Here is a 19,303-nt window from a genome sequence, read left to right as displayed (position 1 = left end):
AGGGCAGACAGTGGGCAAAGCTTCTATTCACCTACTACTCTACAATTAGCCTCACAGAGCAGCGCATGCGCCCTGACTCTAGGCTCGACTTAAAAAATGGATCTGTAATAAAGAAATGTTTTCATATAAAGTGTAGTACTTTATAAAATAAAACATTTTCATTGCAGGAGAGAGAGACAATACAAATAGTCGTGGCATTTGTTACGCTGGGGTTCACAGATTGATTAATGTCTTAGCATATTCACAGTCTTACCTCTTATTGTTAACTTGATCAGGCAGGAGCAGTTTAAATGATAGTGAAGTTCAACTCAGAAGAAAGGTTTGCTGTTTTGACATGTTTATTTAGCAGTGCGTTTCATCTTCAATGGTGTACATATCCCCTGGTGAGCTGCGTTTGAAAATGAGCCAAAAATTCACATACCCAACCTCTTGACCTGCCTTTGGCCAAAGTCCCTTAAGGAGGGTCAAACATTAGTATGAACTGGCTGAGCACTGCAAGGCCCTGGCAGAGTTATGGCAGAAGCTGGTGAGCAAGTGCATCAGTGGAAGGGACTTCATGCATCCGGGGAAGGGCTTGTTACAGCTAGGGCGCTGTTACAGGACCCCCTTAGCAGTCAGAAGATATGCAATAACTGTTGAGGGACATCTTCCATGGGTGGAAGAGTCGTTGAGGAATCTACGGAGGGATTGGGTGCGTCAAAGGAAGGCCTGTGATGACACTTGGTAGAGGAATCTCAATTATCAGTGGAGGGGCATGTGAGGGCTGTCTCAGCCTAGACACTTCATGAATCAGTAAGAGCTTGTGAGGGCTATGACATAGTGTGGGAGCTCATGCATCATTGGAACAGCCTTTTAGCCAGAGGGATTTCATGCATCAGTGGAGCAGCCTGTGATGGCTCGGTGAAAGAACTCACTGTATCAATGGAAAGGCATGCAGGGGCTAGGACCATGGGGATGGAACTCATGCTTCAGTAGAAGAGACTCTGAGGTCTCTGACTCAGCAGAAGGACCTCGAGCATCAGCGGAATATATATGGAATGCATGGCTCTTTAGTGGAAGCACCTGTGATGGCCTTAATTTGCTGGAGAGAAATCATACAACAATGATTAGAGGTGCCAACATGATTGCCCAAGTTCCATCTGAAAGAAGCCTCACAAAGCGCTGGAAGTTCTGTGGACTCCGTGCAACTTCAAAAAGTTGAATGGCAATTCCAGGCTCTTCTAGTTCAAGATCTGCAGGGACTGTTTGCCACATGTCTAAAGCATCTGGTTCCAGTGAGTGGTTCTAAAGAAAGGATGAGATTTGATCTTGTTGATTCCATCTGCTCCAGACCCTAACCGGCTGTCAGGGTCACACTGCAGTAGCTGGAGAGAAGAAAACAGGTATGAGAACATCAGGCTTGTGTATGAAAAACTATGAAAGTAAATATAAGAAATGCAAGTGTGGTCTACATCATTTGCCACAGAGTGCTTCCGCCACCTTTCACAGGACCTACAGCCATGATGCCACTTCCTGTGATATCACAACCCCAACTCCCCCGGTTCCACCTCACATGATTTCTACAGCCCCGTTGCAATCTAAAAATCAAGTGTTCCAGCCCAGGTTCTACTTCTAGAGAGACCGAAAGCCTTTACCACCTCCCAGGAGACTTTCTAGCACTGTGTGACCTTCCATGAGAACACCAGCCCCTGTGCAACCTCACAGGAGCCCTTTCAAAGTCTGTGCTAACTCCCCTGAACACTCCAGCTCTTGTGCCAATTATTATCACACCTTCCAGCCCTGTGCCACCTCTCCTGATCCTCCCACCACTTTGTGGCAGGTCTCACGATACCTTCCGGAGCTGACGTCAGCTCCCATGAAGATTTCAGTCTCTGTATCACCTCCAAAGAGACCATAACATTTTAGACTGCCTTACATGAGAACTCCAGTCCATAAGTCACCATCTGTGAGAACTTTAGTCTTCGTACAACTTTATGTGGGAACTTCAAGCCTCAGTTCACAAATCTGTAAGACCTCTTGCCCCTGCCCTACCCTTATTGAGACCTGCAGCCCTGTGCTGCCTTCAATGAGACCTTGAGAATCTATGCAACCTGAATGAATCTTTCTATACTCTATGCCAGCTCCTTTAAGACCTCTAGCCCAGTGTATTCTCAATAATTCCTTTCAACCGCTGTGCCATCTGTGGTAAGCCCTACGCCACCTTCTGAAAAACCAGCTACTAACCTGTTGAACATACCCTGTTACTTACTAGCTCCAGAGAAACATACCAAGAGACCATCAAGACTTAGGAGCTACCTCATGTGAGGCCTTTCAGATCATGTTCCAATGTTTCAGTTTCTGATGCCAAAGTTGCCAAACCAACTGCAGGTGAACCCTGCTCATAGTTGATACAGCAGTGGAGAATATAATATCCATGGTGGAAGCAACGACATGAGCAGATGACACTTTTCAGAGCAGGAAGAGAACATTGGGCAACTGTTTAAATAACCTTCATGTACCCCCCACCACAATTCTGTGGGACAGTCAGGTAAACCCTCCTCAAGAACCACCAAGGTAAGATTCAACAAGGAGGTGACTGCCTAGTTTTATGATGGTAACTATGCTTTTTAGAAAAACTGGGAAGTTGAGCAGAGAGGAGTTCCCATTCAAAGAAGCTGCCCACAAGCTTACGAAGTTAATCCAATCCAGTATGGCGACCGTCCTTCGGAACAGATGTCCCTGACACAAAGGCCTTCATTCAAGTTACAGAGAATTGGCTCTTCCAATTTAAGACTAGCTTTACTGCAATAACTCTGGGTCTGATTTAAATGTTGACGGTATGTATACACACCACTAACATTATGGCAGGTCCACATATTTAATTGCGGGCATACCATAGGCTTGGCTACAGTGGTGACTACTCCGTCACCGCCATAGCCAAACCTCTGAGACGACACGATGAAGGGCAGTAAGAGAAATGGATACATGTCTGCACACCCAATTTAGATGGGCGGATAAGTAATCATTTTTTTTTTTAAACTGTCCATCAGTGCCAGAGGGACAGTAAAATGTAAATAATGCTCCCCCGCCATGGAAGCTGATTCTCATGGTGAGGGGTGCATTATTTTTTATTTTTTTGCAAAAGAAAACCCCGTTTTGGGATTTTCTTTTTCAAAATAAAAATAAAATCCTGTTTTGTGCAGGGTTGCGTCATGCTGACCCAACCCTGCAGGAAACAGCAAAACGCATTGACAGTAACCACTGTGACAGCGGTTCCTGTCAATGCTTTACAAATGACTGCCAGCTTGGCGGTCATTTATAAATTTGGTGGATGGTGCCTCCACCAGGATGACGGAGTAATTTACTCATTCTCCCTAGCGGATCTATGAGTCGTCCACCATTCCATTAAATAAATTGGTCCCTCTTTACAAGTAATGTAAATATTAGGAGTAAGACCTAGGTCTCTACCATTTTTGCTGACTTATATCATTCATAGTACTTTAGTTGGGAAATGCAGGAGTGGAGGGTGGGGTATAGTACGAGAGAGGGGCTGTACATTTATCCATGTGATTTGAGTATCTGAGATACTGTTCTCATTTGGTTCTTCTTGGTGTAAATCCAGAGTTGCAGTACCATTTAGTGTTTTCTCTTCACTGGAGGTCCATTTTCAAGGGATGACAGTTTTACCCCTCCATGTCTTTTCTGAATGGAGAGATCTCCAGTATATTCTCATTCTACATTCTTACTTCCAGTTTTTCTTCCATTTTTATAAAGCTCTTCTGCCTTTACACTACCATCCGCTTCTGCCATTATCCCACCTTCCCTTCCTGCCATCTGCCTATCACCTCTCCATCACTACCCAATCTTCTCTTTCCCACTTGATTAGTTATTTAGTGCCTCCCCATACTTTCCGCCATAATTCTCTAGTAAAATCGCAGTTTTCAATGCCGAATTATGCAGTTTGAAATAAAAACTTAAAAAAGAAATGTCTCCTTTTTTCAGTCCATGTTTTTTTCAAATAAAAGTTTTCAAGTCGTGTTTTTGAATCACCCTCCTTCCTCTATTCAGAGCCAACTCCACAGAAGGCAGCTTCTACTAAAGGTTTTAACCTTCACAGCACCCTTACCTCAGTGAGCAGAGATGCCGCGGCACAGCTGAGGGAGTCTGGAAGGTAGAGCCGAGTATGTGCGTGAATTCCTGATGGATGATTCTGACTGAGAGACTTCCAAGGACAAACACCAAGAAGGGTAAGAAAGAGAGGAAGAATGAGCTTATAGCACACAACATCCAAAGAACAATCAGTAGTGAGGGTGTTGGTGGGGGGGGGGGGGGGGGGGTAGGGCAATATTATTGCCAAGACGATACTTCTAGGACCACCCAGTATTATCATTTTATATTCTGTCTTTGTAGGTGAAAAAAAGCACCTAAAAAGTAATCAGTGAAAACAGGGCTGGAAACTGATGTTCTGCTTGTGTATTTATTCAATAATATCAACAATATCAATAACTGACTAATTACTGAACAGACAGTCAGGGGCAACATACATTTCTAGCCTTTTTGTTTTAGGGTTTTACTGTGCGATATTGGAAACTGAAAATAAAACACATATCCCCAATAGGAATTTAGGAGGCCCCCATACCTGAAAAAATACAAACAAGAAAAAGTATTCAATAAAGAGCTTGTGATGAGCCCCCTCAGCTACATTTGTTGCTCACGATGAGCTCCCCTTTCATGAGGAATACCACTAATGTGTGGGTGAGGTTACCATGTCCTTTTAGAAGGCTCAGCAAAACACAAATGTCCCTATCAGAAAAGGCCTACGGGGTTGTCCTCAGCCAAGTGTCTAATGTTCACAGATTCATTTGATTATCTCAAAAACAAGTTTTGCCCTTTGATCTATACACAGTAACTTGTATATGCACTAAATAAAGTCTATTAAAAAAACTTATTCATTAAAATCAAAATTAGTATTTGTAAACAACAAGCCAAAATGAATCGCATAAAATATCTTTCCCTCCCAGAATGGGTTACAATCTTTAATGAGTTCAATTAATCACAATAAAAATTAGTCATTATGAATACAAGTCATAAAAGTCGACGCAGCGTTTCGGTGATTTCACCTTCTTCAGGACTAAAAACGGTTTCTTCAAATCTCATTTCTTTTTGAAAAAGAAGGGGGTAGATGTTTCAATAGACTATCCAAAAGGAATGACCCTTCAAAATGGAGGTTTATACCTGCCGATTGTTAAGCCTTATTATTAGTTGAATTAAAATATTTTTGTCCGCAAGAGCCACCGTAAATGTATTCGTTTTTCGAGAAAAGCCCACTTTAAAGCTTTAGGGAATGGTTTCTCGCAATACTCAGACGTGTAAATCCTTTTCTTTTCTTCAATTCTTGTCATGTGATAAGGAAATTACATCTGACAGGTCTAAGGAAGTGATTATTTTTTATTTTTTACTTTCCTGTAATCGATCCTTGTCAAACCAAATCAGCCTCCCTGCTCTTACGGACCCTTCAATAGTGGCCACTATCGATGGGTCCGTAAGAGCAGGGAGGCCGATTTGGTTTGACAAGGGTCGATTACAGGAAAGTGAAAAATTGAGAATAATCACTTCCTTAGACCTGTCAGATGTAATTTCCTTATCACATGACAAGAATTGAAGAAAAGAAAAGGATTTACACGTCTCTGAGTATTGCGAGAAACCATTCCCTAAAGCTTTAAAGTGGGCTTTTCTCGAAAAACGAATACATTTACGGTGGCTCTTGCGGACAAAAATATTTTAATTCAACTAATAATAAGGCTTAACAATCAGCAGGTATAAACCTCCATTTTGAAGGGTCATTCCTTTTGGATAGTCTATTGAAACGTCTACCCCCTTCTTTTTCAAAAAGAAATTAGATTTGATGAAACCGTTTTTAGTCCTGAAGAAGGTGAAATCACCGAAACGCTGCGTCGACTTTTATGACTTGTATTCATAATGACTAATTTTTATTGTGATTAATTGAACTCATTAAAGATTGTAACCCATTCTGGGAGGGAAAGATATTTTATGCGATTCATTTTGGCTTGCTGTTTACAAATAATAAATAATTTTGATTTTAATGAATACGTTTTATTAATAGACTTTATTTAGTGCATATACAAGTTACTGTGTATAGATCAAAGGGCAAAACTTGTTTTTGAGATAATCAATTGAATCTGTGAACATTAGACACTTGGCTGAGGACAACCCCGTAGGCCTTTTCTGATGGGGACATTTGTGTTTTGCTGAATATTGATACCCCGTCCCTTTGTGAGTGTCACATTGGGGTAACTCCCTTGTTATTTTTGATTACTTTTAGAAGGCTCTCCATTGTGAGAAGCATCTACATCAAGATGAACACCTCAATGTAAAATACAGGGAAAGAGTGGAGGCACTCTTGTTCTTATACATACAGTTTCAGAAGACTGCATCTCTTGCCTGCTCTCCTATCTCCCACATTTGCCTGGTAGATGTCACTATGACAGCCACCAAAAACCCAAAAGGCCTTACACAGGAGATATCAACTTAATTTCCCGATACTACTAGTTTGTAGCATGAGTAGCTGTAGATGCACATCTTCTGCAGCGACTATAAAGCAGTCCCTCTCCATAGAGGAGGATAGCTAGCAGATGTTTCAAAAAGTGTTCTATAACACCGCTTGGCCAACTGGAGCTTGTTGAAATGTTAATGTCTACACAGCAGGTCTTGGTTAAAGTGTGTGGCACTGATCAAGAAGCAATTGTGCATACAAATCCTGTGGCAAGTAATTATTTACTTAGCATTGTATAAGACAATTGCTAATTTATTACTAAGAAGGGCAGGCGCACACATAGAAACAAAACTAAAATATTCTTAGGAGGGAGAGGAGGTGGGTGCATTACAAGATGCAGCACGACGAGTAATCAGCAATGCCTGGCATTTTCAGGGCTGAAGAAACTATTTTGTTTGACATAACTAATGTATTATTTTATTCTATCAAAACATCTTTAAAATCAATGATATAAAGTGTCTGTAAAATTACATGGAAAGTTAAAAACAGAATAATTCATGATAGAACTGCCTCTCATCTAGAGGAGCATACCATAATCAAGGTATGAGTAATACAAGTTCAAAAATGCAAAATTAGTGTAATACTATTTGATAGTTTAGATAAAACTCTTACAATAATATAGGCATTTTTATGATAGGATCACATCAAATGGTTGACAGGGATGATGTTTTCGTTACTATAGTAAATCATATACTATCTCAATGGGTGTATACAATCTGAGAGACAAAGTGGCTTCGATCCTGGATGAATCTTTATAGGACGGAGTCTTTTTTTTTTTTTTACAAAACAAAAATATTCTTTTATTCTATCAAAACATTTTTAAGATCAATGATATACAGTGTCTAAACAATTACATAGCAAGTTCAAAAATGCAAAATGTGTGTGATACTGTTTCACACAAAATTTACATTTTTTAAGATTTGAAGCCTATTAACTGAGCTAGGTTACCAATGTTCTGTCTTCTAAATTATACTGCTTGTCAAACCACCGAGAAGTGTCATATGAAAATCAGTCTTGACCCTGTGCCACATGGGAACAGTCCAGCCCGATCTGCAAAATCAGGTCCTCCCTGGACCGGAAACAAACATCCTAGGACCGGTTTCGGAGTTTCACCCCATATCAGCCAGGATAGCTTGAATCCAGTGGCACAGTGAGCCTGGGACCCACGTCTGGGCATACCCGGCACACTTAGGGCGAGGAAGCAAAAGACACACAATTGATGGACGTAATGCTGAACAAATCAAAACATTCACCCCCAGTCAAGAGATCTGGATTAAATCCATCATTCTTTTGCTCACCAACCTCGAAACCGGTCCTAGGATGCTGGTTTCCAGTCCAGTGAGAACCTGGCCTGGCAGTTCGGGCTGGACTGTTCCCATTGGGCGCAGGGTCCAGACTGATTTGCATATGGCTGGGTTCAAACTGGAATGGCATGGGGAGCAACAAAAAAATTATGGATTTAGGCCCAGATCCCTTTACTAGCGTGAATGTATGACATTGTTCTGCATTCTGTCCATCAATTGTTCTTTTTGCATGTGTCACTCCGAGAGGGACGGGTATGCCCAGACATGGGTCCGGTGCTCTTCATGCCACTGTAATGAAGCTATCATGGCTGATGAGGGATGAAACCCCGAAACCAGTCCTAGGATGCTTGTTTCTAGTCCAGTAAGGACCTGGCCTGGCAGATCGGGCTGGACTGTTTCCATTGGGCGCAGGGTCAAGACTTATTTGCTTATGGCTGGATTCAAACTGGAATGGCATGGGGAGCAAAACAACAATGGATTTAGGCCCAGATCTCTGTACTGGGGTGAATGTACGACATTGTTCTGCCATTCTGTCCATCAACTGTTCTTTTTGCATCGTAATTAGTGAAGACACAACATTTAGGGCAATTAGCATTCATTAAAAACTAACCGGGAACAATATTTCTTCCTAATCACAAACGTCTGGGCTGTAAACCTGCGCCTTGTAAGATTTAAAGGGACAAATAATATAGTCTCTAGTCAATTCTATTACAGAATATCGCTCTCTGTCCCTTAGCAATGATACGATAAGCTAAATTCTCACCTTTTTAACCAATCTCCTTTTTAAACATGCATTATCACTTTGAAAGATGCAAAAGGTTTTCTGCATGAATGCTCATCACCACTCATAATGCATAGACTGGGTTGTGTCCGGTTCTTACACTACCCAAAAGTAGCACTTCTATTCAAACTGCATCACACGCTTCCTTTGTTCTTAAAAAAGTAAGCAGCACCATGAACGAGAACACTGTTACACAGCATCATGGAGAAGGGGTCGAACACAACATATATTAGGAGGATCAGACTACTGTAATAGATTCACTCCCCCTCACAGGTGCAACAGGTGACATCTCAGGACTTTTTCTGTTCTGTGCGGTACCCACCAAAGTCGCTGCCTAACTCAAAAATGCCAGAAATCAATGTAAGTAAGAGAGACAGGCTGGACATTCCAGTGCGGGAGCACAACTACTCCCTTAGACTGGCAGACTCTTTAAATAAAATACGGAAAATGCAGTGGGAACAAGAATGGCATGTGATAGGAACCTATTTTTGTTGCTAACCTTGAAAAAGACTTCCTAAACCACAAGAAGCCACACTAGATAAAGCTGCATATAAAAAGCCAAGAGGCTGTAACAAAGGCTTGTGAGGGACACGGTTTTAGCACAACTACGGAATGGAATCTGGTGATTTTCCGTCAAGTAGTTACTAATGCAATCACTCACAAAAGACCATAGACTAACAACCCATTGCACTTTAAGCTGCACTCCTACAATAAGCGCAGTCTGCCAGACAAACTGAAATGGAATTCACACATCTTCTGCAAATATCTAGAGCAAACCTTACAAAATACAAAGAAATTAAACAATAAAGAAAGTACAAGGGTCTAACGTACTATCCAGAACTAGCACAGCTTAGCACCATTACCAAAGATCTACAGCCAATCATCAGCCTGTTCATCATTATGTTCAAAGAGTCACCAAATCTGGCATGTTAGAAGCAAACTTAAATAGCAACAAGAAAGGGCGCAGGCAATCCGACACATACCCTTGCAATATGAACTACATTTTCACACACACGTAGAACAATTTAGATTAATACACAAAGAGCTGAGGCACCCTTGCCAAGTGGAGGTGACCTGCCTCAAGGAGGACCACCAAAACCCAGTAAGACTAGAAGGACTTCTGCGGAACAATGACTTCCCCCAGAAACAGGAGGTTGCCCCAGCCAGCTGCCCAGGAAAAAGAGGACGACGACACCTGGATCCAGAAGAGACTTTGCCTTCAATCATGGAGAAGTGCGTGTCTGCTCTCTCTCAGACATTCCCTTTACCCGTAAGGTGCCCGTACCTACGTCTTCAAATGTCCTAGGATGTCACAAGAAATGCCACCCTTCATCCCTGGCAGTAGCTGGAAAAAGCTGTGCCGATTTCAGAAATATTAACATTCTCTTTCCAGCCCCTAAGATTCGAGGGCTATGCAGTCTTAACTCCTCAGTCTCAAACCCTTGTGGAGGTCAGCCGTCCATCAGCCACAGGACATCCAATGTCCGCTGTGGGTGCCCGCAGCCAATAAATCTCTACCTGAACGGTGGGTTCTGAGATGCAGGGCAGCAGCTGCCTGACCACCTAAGGACATCTAGGGTGAAACCAAAGATTTTGGGTCACGCCCATTTGACACCCTAATAAGAAAAAGTTTTATCTACTAGGAAAGGGGGACATTTAATTTATTTTGGGTACTGTGTCTTTTGGGCATCGTCAAGCAATTTTGGGATTTTGCAGCAGGAGCTTTCATGGGCACATTCCAAACTCTGAAGCTGAAATCCTCTGCATACCAAAACTAGCAGGAACATTAGCTTTGGAATGAAATCTAAAAGAACTTTAAGACGGAATACTTTTACATGGACCCAGCTGCCACTAAACCCTCTCCTGTAGAATAACCTGGCCACAGGGCTCACTGTTGAACTAAAATCAAGTAGAGAAAAAAAGTGGCAAACCTCTTTGTTGTCGGTTCCCTGGCCCAGAAAATACTGGGCACTTTTGTTTTTATGAATTCAGTGAGAAACTTCTGGTGAACAACCTCTGGCTTCAATGAGTATAAAGGATATGCTGGCAGTCCAATGTTAGATATCTGTGTCGGCTGAATTTAAGTTAAAGAAGCGAGTTCCACTTACCATTCCAGTGAGTAACTCGTACAGCAGTGCCCCAAAGCTCCACCAATCACAGGCCTCCGTCACTTCTGTGATCCCACGCACTTCTGCGGACAAGAACACAGGGTTTAGGTGGCGACGACTGTTGGGAGCGATTCCAGCAAAACTAATCACACTCCGTGAGAGACAGCAGAATGAGTAAAGTCATACTAGGGCAAGCTGCCCTGCCAGCAGTGGAATGCTCCTCATGAGCATAGCATACGTTTAAACCTCATAGGCCGAACCAAATGCTGTAATATCCTTTTGTCTAGTTACCCATTTTACAGGAAAGCAAGGCTACTCCATGCACTAGAAAGTTTGGTGATGGACTCGACCACAGACATCTTGCCTTTAATGAGCAGCGCGCATTACAATGTATCTAGCAGTTATGACCTTTTATAGATTATTACTTAAGCTGAAGAACCTACTGTAGAACAATCAAGCAAGTTACTTGCCTTCGCTAAAGCTATTTCCACCAGTAATAATGTTATCGAAGGTAATTAACTTTTTCTTCTTATGGATACTTTTACCTCAACTTCTGGAGTCCCAAAGCAATCCCCTCTAGGATACAGGTTTGAGTGGAGCAGATTAACATAGAAAGTCAAGCAACACAACCCTGGCAAGTATGCATCTCTCGGTGCCTGAGCTCTATGGCAACGGTGCTTTGCAAAAGTAAGCAAGGATGACCAAGTAGCCGCCTTGAACGCCTCGAGTACGAGCAGTCCAAGCATCTATCGCACTTGTGGAGTGGGTCCAAATGCCAAGCGAAGGGTCTTTCTTGACCAAGGCACAACAAAGCTTTAGGCTAAGGGTAACAGCATGAGATAGAGCTAGGTCACAGTGTTGCCCTTAGCTTAGCGAGTCCCACAAAGAGCTGTTCAGCCACTCTGTTTTGTCTTCTGCGGTCCTTTTACTTGGTGAGTTGAGGAAGAAGAGTGGCAGACTGGCCTATGTGAAGGTCAGTAGCGACATTCAGCAATGAAGAAGGGCAGGTGCGAAGTGCCAATTTGTCCTGGTGGAACTCCGTGAAAGGTGTTCTGACCGATAGTCTTATGAATCACTGGCCCTACGGGCTGAAGTTATTGCAGCAGGAAAACAGTCTTATGAACGAACAGATCAGGCAACTGTGTAGTGGCTTGAATGGAGAATACGTACGGAAGGCTAACACACAATTAAAAATCCACTGCTTTGAAGGTTGTATTTGAATTTGTCTAAAGAAAGAGATATATATAATAAACTAGGTTAAGTGTTGAAGGAAAGAGATATATATAAGTGAGCCTCAAGTGATGACAAAGAAAGAGGGTTGATCAATAAGGCACGTGAAGGCAGCCAGATACCTTTTACATTGAAAACAGCCAAGCCTTGCGGGGCAAGAGAAAACGTAAATTACAGAACGTCGAAAAAGTTTAAACATTTTGACTTGCACCAGGCAATATAATTTGTGAAGCACCCACCACATTTGTACATGCACAGTGGTATTTGGAACAAGTCCGAAGGAAAGCCAATAGGAGGGGAGGATCAGTTGGTGGAACAGGTGTTCTGGAGATGCATGGACACCAACCAGTCCCCCGTATCCACGGCTAGCACACCTGGCTCACAGAAAGCATTTTGAACTTGCCCTACAAATGAAGAGCTCCAAAGGACTAAGAAGCAATCGTCTTCCTATCTCCTGCAGAGGAACCATTTATAGAGCCCCTTTGTTCCAACAGGGCACAAACCTCCACCTTCAAGATTGAGCCGTGTCATAGACCGCACTTGTGGGCAGCAGGAGGACAGTGTGGAGAACAGGAAGATAATGTTGACACCCTTGCAGATACCCTGGCACACCCAGCAATTAATCGTATCCCACTTGGTGGTGAACTAGAAAACTCTCAACCCGTCATAAGCTGGTGGTAGGGGTGATTAGTCTGAGAAGTTCTGAGTCAGCAGATGGTGGAGATTACAGCTTCTGCTTCTGAATCCGTTAGGTCCACCTTTGCCCATAAAGGAGAGTTATAGCTGTTACAGAAGGGCTGGACTTGCTGGGAAAGTTGTCCTATAGAGTAGCTCTGGATTCGACTGTACTATTGGTGGAATTGCTTTCCTGTGCAGGCTAGGCCCAGAAAGTACACTGAAGTCAAACTGTTATTAAACCATTCCAGGGAGATGTCGGTCTTCTTCAAGAAGAGTCACTTGTCATCAAAGGGCATGTCCCCATAAAGGAAGCCATCACATCTTTCAAGAAATTAATGGCTCACATTAGCCGTGTCAGCACAAGGCCACTGCTAGGGCCATGGACGAGCCACTGTCAGCTGAATCCAGACTGCACTACAAGATCTCTCTAGAGGTGCCCAAACCATCCCGAATCGAGTGCATAAAAGGCATTATCAAGTGTTCAGGAAGACTGATCACGGTCATTTTTGCCAATCTGCACAAGGTGTGGGCATTAGCCAAAAGGGCACGAGTTGTTGCCACTGTGCCAGGCTAGGATGCCTAAAGCAAAAACCTTTCTGCCTAGAGAGTCAAACATCTTTTTTGTTTTTGGAAGATTAGACGTGAACCACCAGACTGTTTAGTGAAGGATTATATGCAAGAATGTTGGTTAGAAGACACAGGGATTCTGGCCCTGTGCCAGGCCCTTACAGGGTTTCTCCTAGCCAGCTAGAACACATTTCAAGAGCGCCACATTGAAAGGCAGATCAGCTTCTGAGACTGAAGACTAGTAGATCATTTTTTTATTTTTTATTTTGTGCACAATCAATCTCAGGATTTCCCAGAGACTATCTGCATGCCTCTGGACCTGATAAGAGCATGCGGTGTGTTATGCCATTCCGGAGTTCCCTAGATCTAGCTCCAGGTGCGCAATCAGGCAGGATCATCAACATTCACAGTACGGCTCTTCAAATTAATATTCCCTTCCCCACCGCCTCCTGTATTTCTATAAGCACTGTACAGGGCCCAAAAGTTCTTGGGGCGATTTCGAGGGTAGAGGAGTTCACTGTAGTGTTCCGTTTGAGTGCAGCAATATAACATGTCCCTCGCCCATTGTGAGGGCGCGGGAAGCGGTCCCTGCATCCAGCAGATCACAACTCTACGTTTGGCCATTAGCAGTCCCATGTCTACCTATCTACGGAGCCCCTCTGGTATTAATTTTGAAAAGCCTAGCAGCACCAGGGCCGGCTCCGGCTCCAATTCCTGCCCTATTATCGCCGTCATCTCTGAGAAGACGTTTCCCCAGAACCTTGCAATGCCAGGGCAGCGCCACGTCAGGTGCATAATGTCTGCCATGCTTTCGGTGCAGCGCTCGCATTTGGGGTCGTCTCTAAGGCAATAGCGGTGTAGTCTTTCCAGGGTATAATAAACCCTATTTAGGTATTTAAAGTGGGTCAGTTGGTGTCGCCCATTAAGGGAGACATGCTTTGTGCTGGTACAGCAGTACGTCCATGTCGCATCATCAATGTCTCTGTTGAGGTCTCTCTGCCATGCCAGGCGGGCGCTAGTAAAAAGGGTCTCTCTATAGGACTGCGTTAGGTTGTAAATTCTGGATACAAGTCTCATTGGTTCTTTAGCTTTAATGATTAGTGTAAGGGTATCTAGCTCCGGCGGTTCCTCCAGGTCGCTTCCCAGAAGCTGACCCAGCGCATGTCTGGTCCTATGGAACTGGAATCTGGTGAGGAGAGTGGGCCTAGCGTCCTCTCTATCTAGACTGTCCCAGCTCCTCGCCGTGCCATCTACAAAAAGGTCACCTATAGTTTTGACCCCCATAGAGCGGAGCGCCTGAACCACCCCCGCGTCTCTGCACGGAGTTAACCACTGGCACCACTCCAAAGGGGCAAGGGTAGAATACATAAGAGCCCCAGACTGAAGCTTAAGTAGGTGGTGCCATGCATGTGTTGTCGCATTGACTGAGTCCAGTATACAGGTCCTGTGGACCATGGGCAGTGGGCAAGGGGAGGTCACCGCTCTCTCGATGCGCAAATGGGGAGTGTTGGATGGGCCATGTATCCAGTGATAAGCGTGTGCGCATTGTGCCGCCCTGTAATACATATCTAAATCAGGCGCGCCCAGTCCTCCCATATGGTAAGGTAATGTGAGTATTTGCCATTTAACCCTGGGTTGTTTGCACGCCCATGCCAACTTGACCATAAGTGAAGTGAGTTTTGTGAAAAATACGCTCAGAAGAACCATTGGGATATTGTTAAAGAGGAACAGAAAGCGAGGCAGAACAACCATTTTCATTATAGAAATTCTGCCCAGGAGAGACAATGGGAGTCTTATCCAGCTCTCTACTTCATCCTCCAATTTACTAATCAGAACCCCGTAGTTTTCTTTTAAAATCATGTCTGCGTCGGAATGGATTTGGATCCCTAAATATCACACCGGGTCCGTCGTCCATTGTAGCGGGTAGTCAGGGTAAAACTGGGTCGTGGCAGGGGTAAGGGGAAAAATAGTCTATTTCGGCCAATTGACACGCAGTCCGGAAGTACCGCCAAAACGCACAATCTCGCGGAGTAAAAGGGAAAGATAGCGTTCAGGGTCACGGACATATAAGAGGGTACCATCCGCTTAAGACGAGACTATGATTTCATAGCCTGGGATGCTAATACCCCTGTACCCGTAGTATTCGCGAAAGGCACAGGCCAAGGGTTCCACCACCAAGGCATAGAGAATCAGGGAGAGCGGACAGCCTTGTCTCGTGCCTCTAGTGATATGTATCGAGTTAGTCACCAAGTCACCGAGTTTTATTCTGGCTATGGGTTTATAGTACAGCACACCTAACAGCTGTAAGTAAACCTCGCCCAGCCCCATTCTCGACAAAACTTGCCACATAAAGGGCTATTCGACAGAGTCGAATGCCTTTTCCATATCAAGAAAGACCGCGACTGCCGGAACATCAGGCTTGGTGTGTTGGAGCGTTCCGAACACCGTACGTATATTATAAGTGAGGTTGCGGCCCATGACAAACCCTGTTTGTTCCGGGGCAATTAGCGTTGGAACCAGGGGCAGAAGTCTATTCGCCAATATCTTTGCGTATATTTTAGTGTCTACGTTAAGCAGTGAGAGGGGGCGGTACGACAAGCACTCCTCTGGAGGCTTGTTTGTTTTTAGTATAGTGACGATTATTGCTTCTCTCATAGGAGGCATCGTGCACGAGATGCACATATCTTCAAAGAGAGTGGTCAAGTGCGGCAAGAGCAACTCTAGGTAAGCCTTGTAAAAGGCAACAGTCAGGCCATCCGCGCCCAGGGCACTACTTGGTTTCATGCTTGCTATCGCTAAAGTGATTTCCTCTTTCTCTATAGGCCGCATCAAGAACTCACGGTGAGTGTTAGTAAGCCAGGGTAGTTTGATATGAGACAAATAATCCAGTATGTCGTCTTCCATACCTGAACTCCGAGAGGAATACAGGGTCGCATAAAAATTGCCTGAATCTCTCAGCTATGTCTGTATTAGCAGTAAGTGTCTCCCCCTCTGCGGATTTGAGTTCGGATATAACAGCGTAGTTTCGTCGCTTTTTTAAGAGGCGGGCTAGCACTCCGACCGGGCTCTCACCTTCCCCGTAGGAGCGAGCCATTGCATATTTTCCAAGGTGTTTGATCTCGGTATCCGCGGCATCATGGTATTCCTCTAGCTGGGTCTTGAACTCCCGCAGAAGCTCTTCGTTTTGTCCCACTATCAAGCGTTCCTCTAAACTAGCCAGAGCTTTTTCCAAATCGGCAAGCTTCTTCCGTAATGCTCTAAGGACTCCAGAGTGCTTAGACATGGCAACACCCCGTATATAAACCTTGAAAACCTCCCAGACAATCTGAAAACTCTCGACCGAACCGACATTTATATCGAAATATAGTTCACTCGCTTCAGCTAGTTCTTCCTTGAAAAGTGGATCAAGCGAGGAGTACGGAGGAAACCGCCAAGTAAATGGGGGGGATCATTTTCTGGGGGGCATCCAAGATCGACAAGACCGGGGAATGGTCGGAAAGTGTACGGGGAAGGACCTCACACACCCGCGTGTGGTAGTACAATTGGCCAGGAGACCAACCAGAAGTCAATACGTGTATGCAAGTCGTGGAATGCTGAATAATGTGTGAACCCTCCTTTATCGGGAGACCTCTGCCTCCATACATTGTGTAGACTCTCCTGCGTCATAATATCCATAAGTGTTCTGGCTGAAGCAGTAAGTCATCTTTCTGGCCCCTTCCCCCCCGAGCGGTCAAAGGGTAGGGTCCAAGACCAGGTTAAGGTCACCTTCCCAGAATTGTTGTTCTATGCCGCAGCTGGCGACCCGGTTGTTCAGTGCAGTATAAAAGTCAGAGTTATCATAATTAGGTCTGTACACATTAATAACCAGGATATCTAGGCCTTGTCCACGGCATCTGGATACGACATATCGGCCATCTACATCAGTGATTAAAGGTTCAAGTGAGAGGGATGATCTAGGACTGATCCAGGTAATAATCACACCACGGGCGTGCATGGTAAACCCTGCAGCATGGGTGGAGCAGTGCAAACCCCTAGCGTGTTGCATGGGACTATCAAGGGGGAGGTGCAACTCCTGGAGTAGTGCAATGTCTATTTTATGTCTTGTTAAATACGCTAGGACTTTCCGCAGTTTTCTGTGATTGTTAAGGCCTCTCACGTTCCATGTGAGGGCGCGTATTGTCAACTGCGCTGTTGTGTGATGAGACGGTCTGTTTGTTGGGTCAGGGAAAGGTGCTGCCAATCTATTTATGTCTGCTATTAGGTCTGTCTGTGTGTACATTTGTCGTATGCCCAGCACAGTGTCCACAACATGTGATCATCCTAACAATACCCCTATCCATCCCTCCCCACACCCACGCCAGGCTGTCCCCAACCAAGCCCGGGCGACTTGCTACCAACCCACCCACAACTAGCATCAGGTTGAACTGAAAACACAAACAATGTAATGTAAATCCAATGGAATTCAACCCCCCTCCCTAACCCACTAAACAATACCCCAAGTGTGTGTTACACGCGTGGACGGAGGTAGCTCGCACTTCCGCAATACCAAAGATCGAGCTGCTAAAGTTCAATCACTCTGCTGCTCCACACCCCACCAGTATGCTTCGAAGCGCTTGGGGCAAATAGGAGAACACCAGACCCTTCCGGTGACCATAATTCAAAACATAATAGAGGTAGTGAGTGCGGACAATTTACAATAGCTAGCTCTGCCCCCCGCCAAGTCTCAATTGACCAAACGCAACATATGCAGGCAGTACATTAAGCGACGAGGAAAAACATTGCAATGTATCTAACGTCAGCATCATTTCTAAGAAACCTTACAAAGATAACTTCTTGTGAATAAGGCTTATCTGTGTGGAAGGAAGGTCCATACGTTTAGTCCTGTTCACTCAGGTGTCCGCCTTCTGCGCCATCACTGAAGTGTCTTTCCGGGCTGCGCTGTTTGTCCTTGGACCAGTCTTTCAGGGCTTTCTGCAGGGTCTTAGGGTCTGTGAAGATCCTAGACTGGCCTTGACGGTTCACACGGAGTCTAGCTGGGTATAACATAGCTTAGTCGATACCCTGGTCCCTGAGCTGCTTCTTCAAGGGAGCAAACTGTCTACGGGCCTCTTGTACTTGCAGCCTGAAGTCCGGGAACAGAGAGATGGTGGAGCCTTCGTATTGTAGAGGATGCATGTTCCTGGTGACCTACAGCGCCGCATCGCTGTCTCGGTAGCTTAGCTATGATGGGCCTCGGGGGTGCGCCTGGCCCCAGGTACCGGTGCACTCTCTCTACTACGAACAGCTGAGAAAAGGTTTCACTGCCAAGTAGTTCGACCAACAATTTTTCCACAAAGTGTTCCAGGTTGCCAGTCGGGGTCGATTCTGGCAGCCCCATGATCCTCAGGTTGCAGCGCCAAGACCGCGCCTCCAGGTCTTCAGTCTTATCGTGAAGGATATGCATCACTTTCCCCAATTGTTTATGGTCAGCGTCCAGTGTTGTCTGGGCTTCCTCCACTTCCGTGACACGGCGCTCTGACATATCCAATCTTTCTGCATGCTTGTCTAGCCTTTCCAACATTCTATCCATGCGATAGGAAAGGGAGTCCATTTTGGAGCCGAGGACTCAGAGGCTGCTTTGCAATCCCTTCTCCACTGCGGTGAGCAGGGTGCGAATATCGCAGTCCGCGTTCTCCTGTGGAGGGTCTTGTACATTATCTGCTTCATCTGAAGCAGCTTTCCGTCCCCTAGGCTTCCGCTGGTCGAATGATATCCTCGGCTGTGCTCAATCTACTTTGCCCATTGCTGTAGTAGGGATATTAGCGTTCCAGGCACTGCAGCCAAGACCGGTGAGGAATACAGTGCCGTCGCAGCCAACACCACCAGTCCCAGTAGTTTCAGATCATCCCACGCAAGAAAACACAGAGGGCGGGGGGAGGGGGGGGGGGGTGGCGGGTGTCACCAATAATCCACCGTACTAGTCCTCACCACGTTCACGGTTCGTCAGGCTGGTGTTCCTTGCATCTTTAGTCCTTGGATGTTCCGGGGACCCCAAGGCCACGTCACGCAGACCCCAAGCAGGTATTAATGGCCTCCGCTGCAC

The 19,303-nt window shown here is 45.0% G+C and overlaps 1 protein-coding gene across 2 annotated transcripts in view; it reads right to left on the bottom strand.

Moving 5' to 3' along the window:
- Positions 1–320: 320 nt before the first annotated feature.
- RPS6KL1 (ribosomal protein S6 kinase like 1) overlaps positions 321–19,303 on the bottom strand; it is an 86,047-nt gene continuing 67,064 nt past the window's right edge. For both annotated transcript variants that reach the window (XM_085626740.1, XM_085626741.1), the window contains 3 exons: positions 10,747–10,829; positions 4,106–4,201; positions 321–1,364 (listed from right to left, as the gene is read on the bottom strand). In XM_085626740.1, the coding sequence (XP_085482866.1) occupies positions 1,257–1,364; positions 4,106–4,201; positions 10,747–10,829 (287 nt within the window). In that variant the 3' untranslated portion in view covers positions 321–1,256. The remainder of the gene's footprint in view (positions 1,365–4,105; positions 4,202–10,746; positions 10,830–19,303) is intronic.

The sequence above is a fragment of the Triturus cristatus genome, chromosome 9 (assembly GCF_964204655.1).
Source record: "Triturus cristatus chromosome 9, aTriCri1.1, whole genome shotgun sequence".
NCBI classification, from domain to species: Eukaryota; Metazoa; Chordata; class Amphibia; order Caudata; family Salamandridae; genus Triturus; species Triturus cristatus.
This window is presented reverse-complemented; position numbering and strand designations above follow the sequence as displayed.